This window comes from Vidua chalybeata, chromosome 8 (genome assembly GCF_026979565.1).
Source record: "Vidua chalybeata isolate OUT-0048 chromosome 8, bVidCha1 merged haplotype, whole genome shotgun sequence".
In the NCBI taxonomy this organism is placed as follows: domain Eukaryota; kingdom Metazoa; phylum Chordata; class Aves; order Passeriformes; family Viduidae; genus Vidua; species Vidua chalybeata.
The window spans coordinates 2,470,693-2,488,075 of record NC_071537.1 but is presented as its reverse complement, the minus strand read 5'-3'; the positions used below and the strand labels follow the sequence as shown (position 1 = coordinate 2,488,075).

General features: G+C 44.6%; 1 protein-coding gene across 3 annotated transcripts in view; it reads left to right on the top strand.

Moving 5' to 3' along the window:
• DOCK1 (dedicator of cytokinesis 1) overlaps nt 1-15,111 on the top strand; it is a 273,681-nt gene extending 258,570 nt beyond the window's left edge. For all 3 annotated transcript variants that reach the window (XM_053949419.1, XM_053949420.1, XM_053949418.1), the window contains exons 51-52: nt 2,462-2,607; nt 12,017-15,111. In XM_053949419.1, coding sequence (XP_053805394.1) covers nt 2,462-2,607; nt 12,017-12,112 — 242 coding nt within the window. In that variant the 3' untranslated portion in view covers nt 12,113-15,111. The remainder of the gene's footprint in view (nt 1-2,461; nt 2,608-12,016) is intronic.
• Nucleotides 15,112-17,383: the final 2,272 nt, after the last annotated feature.

The following is a 17,383-nucleotide window of genomic DNA, read 5'->3' as shown; positions in this document are numbered from 1 at the left end:
ACCCATCTGATGAAGCACCTTGAGTAATGAATTTCATTGAATAATGGGAGCACACCAGAATTTTGGGGTAATTATTTGTGTGACCATCTTAGGAGGGTTTAATTCAGCTGAGGGGATAACAGATCTGCAGCAAATAGATTTTCTTGGGACAACACTGAGAATTCCTGAATTTGTTCAATACCTGCTGCAGGGTAAATGTTCCCTGGATTTCACTGAATTCTGGGAAAGATCAAATCATTGTTTTTCAGAATAGAATCTTGTTGTTCCACTAAACAGCTGCCAGATAAATGCAAACATGTTGCTCGTCTATTTTATGAGCTCTTCCCGTGGGTGGAAATGCTCTGCCCACATCTGCAGGGATTTATTTATTTTGATCCTTCATCAGGATGAGGTTCTGAAGGTGCCCCAGGCAGGCTGCAGGAGATTCCAGCTGGAGCAGGAGCTGGGGGATGCAGGGAAAGGGGGCAAAGCAGAGCAGGACACAACTTCATGGACAATTGGGTTCCATCCAGGTTCTTCACGCAGCGTTGCCTCCACACCTTGTTTCCTCTCCAGCTCTGCTGAAAACATTCCTCAGATGTTTCCTGAAAACCTGCCTTTCCAAGGAGCTGTTAAAAGAAACAAAGGATTTGGGTTATTCCTAACAAAATGGGGCTCACCATCCTCTTGGGAGCACCTTGGCTTAGGTGAAGTCAGAAGTTTTCTCATGGAAGAAGTGAAATCTTGTTAGTTGAAAAAATACCATATAGAATGCAAAGCTGAAGCGCTCAGGGGGGTTAAATTGGCTTTATTTTTGGGAAATTGTGTGTTATTCTACTCAATTTCCCAAGGAGGCCTAAAAACATGGGTTGTTTCTAGTAAATATGGAAAGGTTTCTCTTTCTGAAGCAGGGTGCAAAGTTTTGCTAAAGCTCTAACTAAACACACAAAAGAAAATGCCATTTCCCAAATGTTTCCCTGTATTATCCTGAACTGCATGGGAAAACCAACCAAAAATTCAGATATCAATATATTTAGCTAAGATATAGATGTTTAGTAGTGGGGGAGATGTGCAGGACCTGTGCCAAAGAATTGTTTTGTGACATTGATGATCTCAGATTCCTGAGTTCTTTAGAATGGATGGGGAATTCATCCAGAATGGACAGGGAAGTTCATTCCCAGAATCAGTCTTTAGTTACAAATGCACCCTGTGGTTTTACAGCTGCAGTTCAATTCCATGAAGAAGGAGATTTTCATGGAGATCCAGAAAGGAAACTCTGGGGAGTGGAGAAATCCTCTCTGTGGAAAGGCAAGGATAAAAAACAGGAGCAATGGAAAAAGCAATGAGAAATTCAGGTCCTGATGGAAAAACAGCATTTTCAGGAGAGGAAGCCACTGAAAATGTGGAGTCCCAGAGTGGAAAATAACCTTTTTTCCATGTAGTCAAGAGTTCAGGTGGAAGGATGAGGAGTAAAATTACAGTTTTCAGTGACAAATCAATAGAGCCACCTTGGAGTTAAATTGTGTTGTGAGAGGCCATTGTAGAGAACAATAAAATCACACTTTTAATAAAATATTGATACGAGCTTTGCAATAAAAACATCTGCATAAACAAGTCCTCTCTTGTTTCACAAATCACCCCAGTAAAATAAAATAGAAATCACTTTTTTTTTTTCCTAAATAAAATTCCCTCATTTATAAACAAATCATTTCAGTTTCTTATCTCGTAGAGATCGCAGTGGGTTTTATTAAAATGACAGAATTAAAATGACTGCATTAAAATGACTGAATTACCCTGAAATACACTGTGGGGGGATTCCTCCCCAAAAACCTATGTATCACTCAGGCCTCAATAAACTTTATTATCCCTCAGGCTATTTCCCTCTCCAGCATATACCTGGGAGGATTTATCTGCTAAGAAAAGGGAATTTTCTACCCAGCACGCAGGAATAATAAATGTTTGGTACTTTCTCGTGCATTATTTTATTTACTCAACAACTAATGGCTGCTCATTTGTTATAGTTACCTGGAGCCTGAAAGTTTTGGAGAGAGATGTACTTAATTCCGGGCTTTCATTTGTGCATTTTATTAAAAGGGAGCTTTTATTTTACTGGGGGAAGGTCAATAAAAACTTAGCCAGATTATATTTCCTTCGTGCACTTTGCAAAACTTTGATTGTGTTTTAATGTACAAGGTGAGCTTGAAGGTGGGAAAATTGTATTTACAGAGCTATTTTGGTGGGAAACATGAGACAAAATTATGTTTTATTAAGAACAGGGGGTTGTTCAAGTATTTTGAGGGCGTTTTAAAGTGAGTCCAAGGCCAGGTTAGACAGGGCTTGGAGCAACCTGGGATAGTGAAAGGTGATAGTGGAAGTCCATCATCCATGAGTGGATGATCCATGAGGTCCCTTCCAACCCAAACCATTGTGGAACTGTGGGATTCAGCTGCTGGCAGGGTTAACCCAGGGTTGTTTTTTGCAGATCTGGAGCTCAATGGGATGTCCAGCTCCGACATCCCCGACGTTCCCCCTCCTCTGCCCCTCAAAGGAAGCACGGCCGACTACGGGAACCTCATGGAGAGCCAGGACCTGATCAGCCCCACCACGTCCCCCCCTGCCCACCAACGGGTGAGTGCCCAGAGAACCATCCCTTCTGCAGCCCCCTGCTCCCTGAGCCATCCCGGGGGAGGTGGGGTCCTGCTCCTGCATCCATCAGCTGATCCAGAGGGCTCTGCGGCGTCACGAGGGTGGGGGAGCAGCAGAACCTGAAGGAAGGTTGGGTTCATTCTGGGCAGCTCCAAGCCAGATGTTGTCAGGTTTGTTGGGCAGGGAGCTGTAACCAGCAGGAGCAGCAAATTGGATTTAAAGCCTTTCAGTCGTGTGTCAGGAAAGGAAATAAAGCATGAACCTGCCACCTTCCCTTCCCGGAGCTCCGCTCTGCCAACATTCAGTCACCACTCATTTATTTCCTTGACTCGTGTCCCCTTTGAGGCAAGGAGCTCAGAAACTCATCATCACCAACAGGGTTTGCAGCTTTCTGAGGAAAATTCGCTTTTTCAGCTTTGTTTCCTGTAGCTGGAAGCTTTTAAAAATAATGTGGTTCTTTTCTTCAAAGCAGTGCTTTTGAGAAATGCCTTTTATTTTCTTTGTGGGCAAAAAAAAATACATTTAAAGGGGTGTGGAGGGTTGAACCTGGCTGGTGCCCACCAAAGATGCTCCATCACTCCCCTCCTCAGCTGGGCAGGCAGAGAAAATACAGTGGAAGTCTCATGGGTTGAGATAAGGACAGGGAGAGATCCCTCACCCCTTGCCCTCAAAACAGGCTCGACGTTGGGAAATTAATTGAATTTATTACCAATCAAATCAGAGTAGGGCAGCGAGACCCCACGAGGTCACAAGCTTTCTTTGACTTTGAAATGCCAAATTTTGACCGAGCTGTTTTGTAGGAAAATTCCCAGCAGAACTGATCCCTTTTGTTTGCAGAGGTGTCACCCAGGATTCCTCACCATTCCAGTGAAATTCTGTGCAGTAATTTGCATTCCAGCAAATTTCATGGCGGCAGAAATGCAGAAATCTCAAGAGAGGAGGAGTCAGGCAGGAATTTGGTTTGAGCCTGGGAATAGTTGTGTTTAACACAGATTGTGCCAGTGCACGAGCCCAGCTTTACCATGGTTGAAATTGTGCCTTTGTTGTTGCAGGAACTGACTTTTTTTGAATTGTTTTACCATTTCAGGCCTGAATGGTAAAATAAAAAATACAGGTATAGAAGTAACTTCAGGAGTGAGAATAGAGATGTTCAAAACACCATGTTTTACTCTTTGTTTGCATATACTGAAAATTTCTCTATTCCAGTCCTCTTTTCCATAGTTGTTCCCCATGACTGGATCATTTTAATCAATATTTTCACTTCCCCTCTCATTTTCATCAAACTTTAGTGCACTTCTAACCTTATAACCCGTTTCCCCAGCATCTCTCTCAGGGGCCAGCTCTCATTTGTCCTGAATACAGCCCTCTAAGTGGAAAATTACAGAATGTACAGCAGGGCTGCCGGGAGGTTTTTCTAAGGAATCCATCTCCAGGAAGAAAGCTGAGAAATTCACATTAAGATTCACTTTTCTTCAACTCCTTCCTGCATAAACTCCGGAGTAGTAAATTCATTTTGTGTGATGTACTATAAAGTTTAGGCTGTGGTAGTAGCTCAGGATTGCTAAGATGAGTTCAGATTTTAGCTAAAAAGTATCAAACAGTGACAAGAAATAAAATCCTGGCGGACAGGGATTTTTTCCCTGACTGGTGAGGCTTTTGCAAGGGGTTTCCACTCTGGGGATTAATGTTTTTAGCTGCTGTATGACTCCCAAATGCCACGAGTCTGTGGTTTTGGGAGCCCATTCCTGGAGATAACTGAGCCTGATTTGCTCTGTGACCTTGTGCAGCTCCTGTACCTGCCACAAGCAGCATTTCCACATCATTAAATGGGAGTTCAGAAATATAGTACCAATATGCTCCCGTGGTTTTTTGCAAAGTTTTATTCAGCTCTTAATATTTTTGCTCTTTCCAGTCTTGATTGCTCAGGCTCCTCTCATTTATTTTTTTTTACTACATTTTGTCTCTGTAGGAACAGACCCCATTTTTTAACATCTGGTGTTGAAGGGCATCAGGATTTAAAGCTCAGAAATGCAATCACATACAGGCTGCATCTTCTTATCTAACTTCCCACAATTTTCTTCAGCATCTGTGTTTTTATAAGCTTTCCAAGACCATGGAGTGTGGTTTCAAATCCTGGCAGAAGGATCTAAAGCAGATCTGTCCCAGAGCCACCTGTCCTGTGCAGGGCCAGGAGTGGCACTCATTGATCCTTGTGTGTCCCCTCCACCTCAGCAGATTCTGTGATTCTGTATTAGGTTTAGAATTGATTTTGGAGAAGGTTTCTAATCTTATAACAATCACTCTGTGCCTTTATTTCATCAGGCTGGTAGGAAGGAAGCTTTTAAAGAACATCAAGAAAATGAGTAGTGCTGGACATGAAAGATCAGATGGGTGAATTCTCATTGCTGCCGTGATTAAATCCCGCTCCACAGTTTTAATGACTTATGTTTCATGGGTCAAATAGCTCCATAATTCATAACTGGATAATTCTCTGCCTGGTAAACTGATCATCTTTTAAATTACACTGCCGTTGTATCAGTGAAGAAAAATCAGTAAAACCTATTAGAGATAAGATTATCTGAGTAGCTTTTAAACTGGAAATATCTCCTCGTGTGAGGAATGATTGTGTTTTTCACTCTGCTTGTCTTGCAGTGGGTTATGAAAGGCAGGAAAAGTGCTGTAGTGAACTAAAAGCAGGCAGCCAGAAAGGGATCAGATGCTCCAAGTCAAACTGCAGGCAGTAATGTCATTTTTGAGACAGCAATCTCAGATATTCAGAGTCCAGTGTTACCTTGGTCTACCTGAAGTCTTTAATCCAGGTGATCACCTCATTATCATTTCCTGATTGTCCCTTACTCCATGTTAACTCTGAGACCTTTGTAGATATTTTCATGCTCCCTGCAATTTGTTCTGCTAAAAATGTCCTTAATAATATATGGGAACATAAAAAAAAAAAAGAGAAATCTACGACTCCTGCAAGGATTATTATTACATCAAGGGATTCCTTTAGGCACTTATCATTCTTTATGGGTTCATCCTCACCCTTGCATACAAATCAGCCTCCTGCTTAGTATTCAGAGCAGGGAGGCAGCTCAGAGAAAATAGATAAAGGAGCACTTGGGTTGCTAATATTGGCTATAACACTTCCTAAGCGTGGGGTAAGGGTTGGGAGGGGAACATCTCCATCAATCCAGCACAGGTGGAACGTGGGGATGGCTGAAGCCTGCGAGGAGCACAACAGCCTTGGGTTGACTCTGCTGGATGGGGATTATTCTGGTTGCTCATTGGGATAAAACTGGATGATGTATTCAGATCTAACACACAGAAGGCACAGCCCAGGAGGATTTTTCATGTGTTGCAATGCAGGTGCTGCAGTGCTGGAGATTCTCTCTTGTAGCAGCTGCAGTGAGCAAAATCTGACCTTAAAGGCTTCAGCAAATGTCTTGTCCTCATGTGGAGAGGGACAGATGCTGGAAATGCAGCTGGAACTGTGGAGGAGCAGGGGACTGGGAGCACAACTCGAGGGGTTGCAAGAGCAGCCTGGAGCTCTGTCAGGGCAGGTTTAGGTTGAATTTCAGGGAAAGGTTCTTCCCCCAGGGGGTGCTGGCACTGCCCAGGCTCCCCAGGGAATGGGCACGGCCCCGAGGCTGCCAGAGCTCCAGGAGGCTTTGGACAATGTGCCCAGAAGAAAAAAAACAAATTAAAATATGGGGTTTATTTGCCATCTGATCATTGTTTTTGCCTGCTGGGCATGGGAAATCTTGCAAGCCTTTCCTCCTGTGCCAGTCCCTCACTCTTCAGTGGGTTCAGATGTTGCTGAGCAAAGAGTTTCTGAAAAATTCATTTACTTTTTAATAAGTCTTCAAGTCAATGGAGTGCCACTGCTTTTTACAGGATTTGGAGAGAAACCTGTGTTCTCCTTCCTGCTGTCTGCCCAGACATGTGATGTGTCCCTTGATTGAGTTCAGGGAGTGGCTGTGTCCCGCTCTCCACACGGTACCAGCCATGGTTTGGGCCATGCTGATGTGCTGGTTTATCTCTCCTGCAGGACCTGGGCCTTCGGTGAGGAATTCAGGGTCAGTCTGGAGTCTAAAGCTAATTCTGAGTGTTTTGCTCATCACTCCTGAGTCTGTCTGTGCACGGACTGGAACGGGGAAGCAGCGCTGGGGAACTCGAGTATCATCCAGTGTGGGCAGAAAAATCATGGTGTCCATGTGGAGGAATGTTCCACACAGGGAAAGTGGCCTTAGCTGTGCTCCAGCAGAGCTGTCACACTCCAGGAGCCAGGTCCTCCCTGCATGAGGGGTGCAGACCCCTGTCAGGTCCAGCTCTGCCCTCATCCACTGCCATTGTCCCTCACAGCCCTGCCAGAAATCATGGGGAAAGTCACGGAGTCACCAAACAGTTTGGGTTGGAAGGGACCTTAGATCCCATCCATTCCCACCCTCATGGCAGGGACACCTCCCACTGTCCCAGGTGCTCCCAGCCCCAATGTCCAACCTGGCCTTGGGCACTGCCAGGGATCCAGGGGCAGCCACAGCTGCTCTGGGCACCCTGTGCCAGGGAACAATTCCTGCCCAAAATCCCATCTAAATCTACCCATTTTCAGTTTAAAGTCATTCCCTGTGTCCTATCCCTCCATGCCTTGTCCCCAGCCCCTCTCCAGCTCTCCTGGAGCCCCTTTAGGCCCTGCAAAGGGGCTCTGAGCTCTCCCTGGAGCTTCTCCTCTCCAGGTGAGCACCCCCAGCTCTGCCAGCCTGGCTGCAGAGCAGAGGAGCCCCTCTGAGCTCTGGGATTCTGACCTGGAGCAATTCCACGTTGCCCATTTTGAGGCATTTCTCCTGTTGCCCTGTGAGGGGCTGTGGGGTGGGAACACACATTTCTGCAGAAGAGCCCTTCCAGTCCCTCTCCCTGATCCCAGGGCACTCCAGCAAGGGCAGGTAATGGCTGTGCCACGGAGTCAAATGAGACTCTAATAGATGATGGATGAACCAGGGGCTAAACAGTCATTTCCCATCAGTTACCTGCTGGATTTTGCACAGAACTTTGCTCCCTGGGTCAAACAGCCAATTAGCTTAAACTGTCTGTAATTTGGTTGCCATTAGTGGAGCTGGGCTGTTCTCCCTGCTGGAGAGTTACTCTGCCAGAGCCTCACACTCAAATGTTATTTTTCATTGCAGATACGAAATAACCACGTTGGTGTCAGGCATCTCAGCTCCGCGCTGAAGGAATAACTCGGGGTCTGAAAGCATTTTCACAGTCCTGGGTGGCTGTTGGTCTATTTGCATCACATTTCTGCTGCTTCTGACCTAATTAGATCCCTTAATCCTTCCAACCAAAGTGCTTCTCACTGGATCTCCAGAGCGTGTCCTATCGATGACCATTGAATTTCAAAGAGTTCCTTGCACAGGAAGGAATCTCGTGCAGTGCCACAAGGACCCTTTTGGAGAATCACATTCTGTTTGATTTTTTTTTGCAGTTGTTTCTTTTAACATTATTCTGTGAACGAAAAACAACTCGTCTCTCATTTTGCTCCTTCAGAGTAGCAAAAAAAAAATTTTTTTTTAAAAAGCATTTTCTCATATTCTGTAATTGATTTTTACTACATCTTCAACACGCCTGGTGTGGTGCAGTTTATATCTCTCTGTAAGAGAAGACAGACAAATGTTTTTAAACTTGATTCTTTTCTGTATCAGGGAAAGAAAAAAAAAAAAAAGCAGCAAACAAATGGGAGCAATTTCATGTCTGAAGCAGAAGGAACAGATTGTTTCTGTGTTGCAGATGTGCCTTTTACATAAGGTTTCTGCTTCCCCTGAGGTACCCCTGAGTCAAGGATTCTGCCCAAAATAGGTTGGGATGTGAAGCAGCAGACTCTGTCAGTTTGTCAGGAAGGAAAGGGAAAAGTCAGGTTCACAATTAACCACCGAGATATAAACACCAACTTGGCAAAGAGAGTTTTAATTAAACACAAAATCAAGGCAAACTCTGTTTTCATTGCAAAGTTTCTAAGGGGAAGCACAGCACAAATGAACTTTATAAGCCTGATAATGGTTTTTGAGTGTGGTGTTAAAGGGAGGGAGGAAATGTGGTTGAATTTCTTCTGTCCTGGGATAAAAGGAAGGATGGATCAGCCCTGGGAGTGGTGGTTTGGGGTTGCCCCAGCTCCATAATGGAATGTTTGGTCTTGCAAAATTCCCAACAATGTCGCCCCAACCAGCATTACACATCCTATTTAATATATTCATTGGGAGCTTATTATATAAATGAACATGTGCTAAATTTATCTGACTTTCTAATGGAAATTGTAAATTCAATTATAATAATTATCTACCTATCTCTGCTATTTCTTTCTGCCTAATTTGCTTGCAGAATCTGAGCTCGGGTAGGTTTTGAGCTTGTTATTTATAGCATATATATTTAGCTTCTTCTCATTGTATTTGCATTGTCTGTGCTTTTCAGAACCAGGTTTTCAGGGCTGATTTGATTGTTCTCTGATCAATATGAAGGGGCTCATTTGGTTGAGAAATGCCTTTGATCTAATTGAATTGAGAATTATTGCCAATAGAGTGTTATTTAAATTCAAAATGGATTTGCACAAATGATGCTATCAGCAGAGTTGTTTTTTTTTTTTTTTTTTCCTGCTGATGAATATGAAGTTAAAGAGAGCAAAGCAGGGAGGAAAGTTTCTATTTTGTGCTGTGTTTTTGAGGGACACGTGGTTTATGGAGTTTGAAGGGAATGTCAGCTCCATGAGATGCTGGATGTTCTGCAGACCACCAGCATTTCCCAGAGCTTTCCCAGAGCCCTTGCCTGGATACAGGACTGTAATTAAGCAAGTTTTCAAAGGTTTTGGAATCTTCAGATCCTAACTGACACTTATTCAGCTGCCTTAGCAGGAATTCAGGAGTTAACATGCCAAGTTAAGAAGGGGATTTGCTCAGGTAGAAGAAATATTTAATGGTTCTGGCTGTAACACTTCAGAGGCAGATCAGCAGTGGCATTTTAATTAAAAACTAAACAAAATCTTCAGTTTTGCATGCAGTAAAAAAATCAAATTCCTATTTTATCTGCCTCTCATATTAATCTGTTGACTTTTCTGACTCAGAGATCATCATGTCCCACTGAAGTCGGGAACAAGCAGTGCCCGTTTGGAGCCTGCCATGGGAAATCATGGCATCATTTAGGGTGGGAAAGGCCACTAAAATCATCCAGTCCAATGTCCCCCAGCACTGCCAAGGCCACCAGTGACCCCTGTCCCCAGTGCCAGGGGTGGGTGCCTCTTCTCCAGGCAGGCAGGGAAATGCAGCTTTCCAGGCTGGGCACCCTGGTCCGGTGCCTCGCTTTTGGTTCAGAGATTCTCCCTGAGCAGCAGATCAAACCCGATGGATTTCTGTCACCAGATGACACAAGCAAAAACAACGCACCACAGCCTTGGTCACGATGAAGATAATAATTTATTTTCTCTGACTCCAATCTTTTATAGTTCTCAAAAGGTGCCAGTGGATTGGAGGGTGAACGTGCCACCTCTCCAACGACACTGGACAAACTACCTGTACATCAAATTTCTCCGCCTCTATGAAAGAATGCAAAACAATAGGTTGTTTACAGAAAGTTGTGTGGGAAAGTTCTCTACAAGAATGTAAACTCAGAAGGCTTTAGAAAACTCTTGATAACCAGGGCAACAGATTTCCAGAGTGCCAGGGAGCATTTTGAAGCCAAGGATGAAACTGGGAGCAGGCAGAAAGAGCAGTGGTGCTGCTGGAGGGGCTGGGAAGTGGAGAGTGGATGGAGCAGAATGGAGAGACGAGCTCAGGGCATGGCTCACCTGGTGGTGGTTTGGGATCCCTCTTCCTTTACCTGGAGTTGGGAGGAATGAGGAAAGGTGTAAAATGGATTGGGAAGTGGTGCTGTCCAGGCAGGATACAGGAAAGAGACTCCAGCAAAAATCCAGCCTGCCTGGCTCAGCCAGTTTGCATTCCTAGCTTTCTCCTTAGGCTGTGATCAGTAAAACTGTCTGGTGAAATCTCAGATTTGTAACTCCACGCTGGCTTCTCCCTGCTTGGGAGAGCATATTTAGTTACCTAAAAAGTTGTTTTTCTTCTGCTCTTACTCATATCTGAAAACTCCCAGTCATGAGATGTCCTGGCATCGCCCTGAACCTCTCCTCTTTTTGGGACAGCATCCTTGGATAGCTTTGAAAAGGACCACTTTTGGTTCCATGGGGTTTCTCAGTTGTTAGGATACCGGGATCTTCCTGATCCTCACCAACCATCAGGAATTTTGTCCAGCACTGAGGCATTGCAGGTGCTTGGGCTGTTCTTGCAGAGGTGACCAAGGAATTTGGGCAGAGCTGGTGCTCGTCGGGCTGTGCCTGTGTGAAGCCAGCAGCTGCTGCTGGGCTGGGTGAGGCAGGACAGGAACAAAGAGCTGGGAAAGCATCATTGGGAAGGAGGAAAACAATAAAAAAAATTTCAAAAATATATATTAAAAAAAATAAAAAATATATTTAAAAAAAAATCAGCTCCCTTGACTGGGGAGTGGGGGAGAATCATAAGGAAAAACAAAGGCAGAGCAGAGCTGATGAGCTGTGACACTGCAGCACAGCCTCTGGAAAAGCTGTGCTGCCTGCACAGCCAAAATCTGGGAAAACCTGCCTGCAAACTGCAGTGTTCTCCAGCGCTTTCTGCAACAGATTTTATCACTTGTATGTTTCAACATTAGGGAAAAAAGTCTTAATTTCCATAATGGCTTTTTTCATTTGTCCAATTAGCTGGTGATTCTGACTGGGGATGCTCTTCTGTTGTGGGATACGTAAAGTGATTTAAAATATGTATATTTGAACGTTCTGCATTTCTGTTTGGAATATTTTAATTATAACTCTGTGCGTAATAGTAAATTGTGAGTTACTTATCTCTCTAAATGATTTTAAATTGTTTCTTTTTTTGGTTTTTGTTTAAATATTTCTGCTCTAACTGTGCAAAATCCAAAACATAATGGAAAAGCAATGAAGCCATTGCTTCAGCTTGGTTTTAAGCTCTGAGTGCCTAGAGGCTGAGGGCAATCGATACAGACCAAGAAATCAATATCCTATCATGATATAAAGTGGGGAATTATAAACTTCTCCAGTGCTTTCAAAAGATTTTTCCCTTAAATATTGAGCTAATTAATCCTGGACTCTTGAGAGATTTTTTTTCACTGTCAAAAGTCAAAGTTATATTTAAAAGTAATGGCTGAGAGCGTTCTGTGTTCACAGCAAATTCTTCAGGGAGAGGGGTTTGTGAGCCAGAGGCCTCCAGACTTACCTGCTGCCTCTTGCACTTAGAGATGACTCAAAAACATTCCAGAATTCCATTCACTGCTAACATGATCTGCCCAAATTGTTTTTTTCCAGCACCTGCCTCCTCCGCTGCCCAGCAAGACTCCGCCGCCGCCGCCTCCCAAGACGACGCGGAAGCAAACGTCTGTCGACTCTGGGATTGTCCAGTGAAGAAGGAAGCGGGTTTTTTTCCAAAGATAAAGCTGTAGCAATTCATTTCCCTAAGTATTTTATGGTCTATAATGTTTACCTCATTCAGGTGTGCAGTATCTAACATTTAGTGCAATGGTAACTCCGTAAGAAATCCATTTCTCGCCATGTGCCGGACCCAACACTACATCCCCCTGGTTTTGGGGTTATTCCCTCCCATAACTTGAAAGAAATCTGGATTTCTACTTGAGACTGGGAACTCCATCAACTGACAGAACCCTCTTCCTAAAACTTCTCCCTGCTTCTGGATAACGCCAGGCACAGAGCTAAACGTGGAGATTAAAATGAGAGCTGGAAATGTTGTACCTAAAGATTTTGGGTACCTCTGGAGCTTCAAATGAGCAGAGTTTTTGTACCTAATCTCAGTGTATATAGGAATCAATGACAATATTCACACGGAATTCAGGGCAACAGGAGGTTTCCCAGTGAGGTGAAGCTGCTGTAGGATTTCCCTGAATAACAGGGATTTTAGCCCAGGGTTAAAAATCAGACTCCGCTGTTTTGTGAAATTGGTCTGTGTTACAAATAACCTGATTGCAATGAGCAAAGTGGGGATTTGGGGCTGTCTTGGCCACAGTGACCACAATGCCATTGAGTTTAAAACCTCTGGTGAGAGGAGGAAAAGTGCCAGCAAAACCTCCCCTCTGACCATGAGGCTGCTCAGGGAATTTGTAAGGTCCCCTGGGAAAATGTTCTTGCAGGTGCTGGGGTCCATCAGTGCTGGTCCCTTTCTAAACATCACCCCCCAAGGGCACAGGAGCAGCAATTCCCAAATGTTGGAAGTCAAGCAGAGCTGGCTTGGCTGAACAGGGATCTCCTCTTGGATATCAGGTGGAAAAGGAAGGTGTGTGCCAGTGGAAGCAAGGTCAGGGGCATGGGAGCAACACAGAGGTGCAGCTCCCCACTGTAGGGAGAAAATTCCTGTGGTCAAAGCTCAGCTGGAGTTGGAGCTGCCAGAACTGTCAGGGACAAAGAAAGAGTTTTTTTCAAACGTATCAATGGCAAAAGGCAGTGTAAAAATATCATCAGCCCATTCTAGGGTGGGGATGGGCACCTCACAAACGGGACAGGGACAAGGCAGAGGTGTTTAACACATCCTTTGTCTGTCTTCAGCGTGGGAGCCAAGAGGGTCCCAGTGCCCTGAGCTGGAGGACCATGACTGTGACAATGGTCAACTCCCAGTCAGCCTGAACCTGCAGGATCTGCAGCCCCAGCTGAATCCCTGCAAATCTATGGGCCCTGATGGGATTTATCCAGAATCCTCAAAGAGCTGCTGATGTCATCATAAAACCCCTCTTGATGATTTTTGAGCAGTCTGGGGAATCCAGAGAGGTCCCAGCTGACTGGAAGCTGGGGAATGTTGTCCTGATTTTCAAGAAGGGCAAGAAGGAGGACCCTGGAAACTACAGGCGCAGTAAAATCATGGAGAAGATTATTCTGGGAAACACCTGGAGGACAATGAAGTCACGGGTCACAGCCAGCACGGCTCCATGAGGGGAAGGTCCTGCTTGTGAACCCAGTTTCCTTCTACAGCAGGGTAACCCAGCTGGCTGATCCAGGAAAGCCAGGAGATGGAATCTTTTTGGACTTCTGCAAAGGTTTTGATACTGTCTCCCACAGATCCTTCTGGACAAAATGTACATCCTACAGCTGGAGAAACACATCATGGGATGAGGGAGCAGCTGGCTCGGGGGTGGGGCACAAAGGGTGACAGTGGCTGGGGTGACACCAGGCTGGCACCAGTCCCACTATAAATAAGACATTAAAGTGTTGGAGAGTGTCCAAAGGAGCCACGAGCATGGGGAAGGGCCTTGAGGAGAAGCCGTGTGGGGGCACTTGGAATGTTCAGCTGGAGGAGAGGAGACTGAGGGGAGACCTTGGTGGGCCAGCAGCATCCTCCTGAGGGAACTGCAGGGGCAGGAACTGAACTCTTCAGTGTCACAATCAGGGACAGGACCCAGGGAACGGCCAGGGCAGGGTTAGGTTGGATTTAGGGAAAGGTTCATCCCCAGGGGGTGCTGGGCACTGCCCAGGCTCCCCAGGGAATGGGCACGGCCCCGAGGCTGCCAGAGCTCCAGGAGGGTTTGGACATTTCTCCAGGGTGGGATTGTTTGGGTTCTGTGCAGGGGCAAGAGCTGGACTGATGATCCCTGTGGGTCCCTCCCAGCTCAGCATAGTCTGTGAGGAATGGGCTCTGTAACATCAGTCCTCGGTGATCACAATGCCATTGACATTCAGCTGGACCTTCTGGGTGTCCATGAGGGGGAAAACAAGGAAACCTTGGAGCTGCCAACAGCACCAGGATGTGGGAGAGAAAACAGAGCAGAGAGGAGACTTCTGGTCATTCTGAACCTAAATGTTGAGTACAGAAATGGGAAGAGCTTTTTCCTTTCTCTGTTGTGTAATATTTCATGTTGGATTAGGATGAACTGAATGGAATCACTTTGTCCTTGTGCCATCATTCTGTACAGTGTTTGTATATATGATGGTTTTTAGAATGTTTTAATTTTTATGGTGCCTGCTTTTCACGTCATAATGATTAATGTGCCTGCAAAGGATGCTTTACGTGTTCTTAATTTCCTAATTGCTGAAAGTGTAAAGAAAAAACAAAAAAGTGGTTTTTTTCCAGATATTAAGCTCTGAGAAATATCAGACTGATGGGATGGGATTTTGGGAGGGAGGAAGGAAACTAACTTTATATTTTAGTGTTTTTTTATTGTCATCACACTTTGGTTTTTTTATTATTATCTACAGTCTTTTTACTCTTACAGTAGATTGTTTTTAAATATACCACTGACTCAAAAAAATAAACTATTATTTTAAAAGCTTGTCTAAGAAAATGAATACGTTCCCCGGGTATTTTTGGTCCTCACTGCAGAATTTTGGGAACTACTGCATTATGTAGAAGGCTGTGTGTACACTTCCTTTTTTTCAGGACAGTTTAGGAGGGGAGCTCATGAGAAAACCGAAATCTTTTATTGTGCTGTTGTGGCTGTCCCTGCAGGTTGGAGCTAAAGCACACATCAGCACTAAGAACATCCATCTCTGTGTGCTGGCCATGCCAAAATGATGGCTTGGGTATCTCTAAGTGAATGATTCAGAAAACAGATGAGTTTTATGTAATATTTTCCACCTCAGGAACCTGCTACACGATGCAAGTTCCAAGCAGAAGTGACTTTACACAGCAATAAAACAACACTGTTGTTACAAAGGCAGAAAAATTGCCCTTCTCATAAAAAGTGGCTCCTGTGGTCAATTACATATTCTCATTTTTTTGCCTTAAACCGCGGTGTCACTTTGGATCAAACAAACACACTTTTCCTTGCTGTAACATCAGCTCCTGGAGTGTCTCAGGATTTACTGTTGGATCTCATCCTGCAATTCCCTCTTTGTTTTGTTCCTACAACCTCTGCTCAAGAGGAGCAGGCAGGGAAGGATTCTTGGCTGCAGTCAATCAGATACCCATAGTCAATCAATAATGTATTGCAGCTTTCATTCTATGAGTCTTGTATTTAACTGAGAATTGCTTTAGAGGCTGCTCTGGATGCTGCTCGTGCTGTGATGCTGGGTGAGTTTTCCTCTTTTCTGTTCCATTTGCTTCCTAAAGGATGGGAAGAGTTTTCCCATCGACCTTTCAGTGGATACCTGTGAATTGTATGTCTGATAATGTGTTTGTTTTCCCACGTCCTTAGCAAATTCCCGTGCTCATGCAAGTGTTACAATTCGGCCCTGCGAGACTCCTCAAACAAGAGCTGCACTTGCAAATCGGTCTCACGGCACAAACTCCAAATCTCATCTGTGTGTGTGTTTTACAAATATGCAAGTTGAGTCTGGGAATTGAAAATCAGGCTCTCAGAGCTGCTGTCAGACCCGAATTGTCACCCTTTTACAATCTGACAGCTCCTAGGCTGTGTAGAACCCTGGCAGAATGAATCGGGGCCCTCCTCAAATCGGGGTAAAAACGCTCTTGAGCAAAGCCAGCAGCTAATTCCTTACAGGCAGTGGAGAATCCTGGGAATGTTGTTATTTCTCATGGTTTGCTCTCTCCTTTTCAATCCAGTTGGGAATCAGAGCATCCCAGTGCCTTGGGAATTCCTTGTCAAGTTGTTTTGGACACAGCTGGGCTAATGCAGAAGAGCTCATTATGAAACAATTCAGAAAAGAAACTTGTTTGACTTTAACCAGCAATGGGATCTCCTGTCCCTTCCCTCTGCCCCATTCCTGTGGGAATTCATCCCTAAAGGGCTGCAAGGAATCTTTTGCTTTCCCCAGCCCGTGCCCTGAGCTGCATGTGGAGAAGGTGAGGCTGGGATGACCTGGTTTATTTCTCACCTCTTTATCCTCCCAGTGCCTCCACAACCAAAGGTCCCACTCAGACTCGATTCAAATCAATATTTCTGCTTGCAAAGGTGACCCATCCATCTTTGCCATAGCAGACCTTGGCCAGGGAATTGGCAGGATCCACAGGGGCCAGGTTTTCACTTCTTGGGACAAATCAGGGATTAACCTCCCCCAAGTGCTGTCCCTCTGCTCACACTTGAGAGCAGCTCCTCGGGGCTTTGTGACACAAATTTCACTGAAAGAAGCAACTCAGAGGTGCCAAGTTCCTGGATAGTGGAAAAAAACAGAATTTCAGTGGCCACTCATTTTCACTTCTTGAAAAGCAGCTTGAATTCACTTAGTGCAAGTTAACTCACAGTGCCAGGATAAAAGGAGATTCCTCAATTCCATTTCCCTGAGTCTCAGCCTGGGAGTGAGGGTGGATTTTACAGATGCACAGATCAGTCCCACGCAAAACCACACAAGATTTGTTGGACAGGGGTTGTTTGATTTTTAATCACATTTATTTTCAGTGGGAAGCTCAACACAAAGGTCACTCCTCAAGCTGGTTCCTGTAATTGACATTTATGATTACTGAGATGTCTCCCATGATACCACAAATTCTGAGGGTAAAAATGTTTTTTATTTGTTTTGTCTTAACATAGGCATTTTTCTTTAGCTTGCCTGTAGTTCTGTGTGACTTTACAAAGGAAGAGGATGAAAAATTTGCAGTGAAAATGTATTTATTTGTGATATATGGATAGAGATTCCTGTGAGTGCAGGTACAGCTGTGCATTCATGCACACACATCAAGCACGTATTTTTAATGTGATCTCACTTCACTGACTGGTTGAGTCTCCACCTTCCTTGCTTCATGTTAAACATCTTCCCTGTCATTTTTTGGGCCTTTTT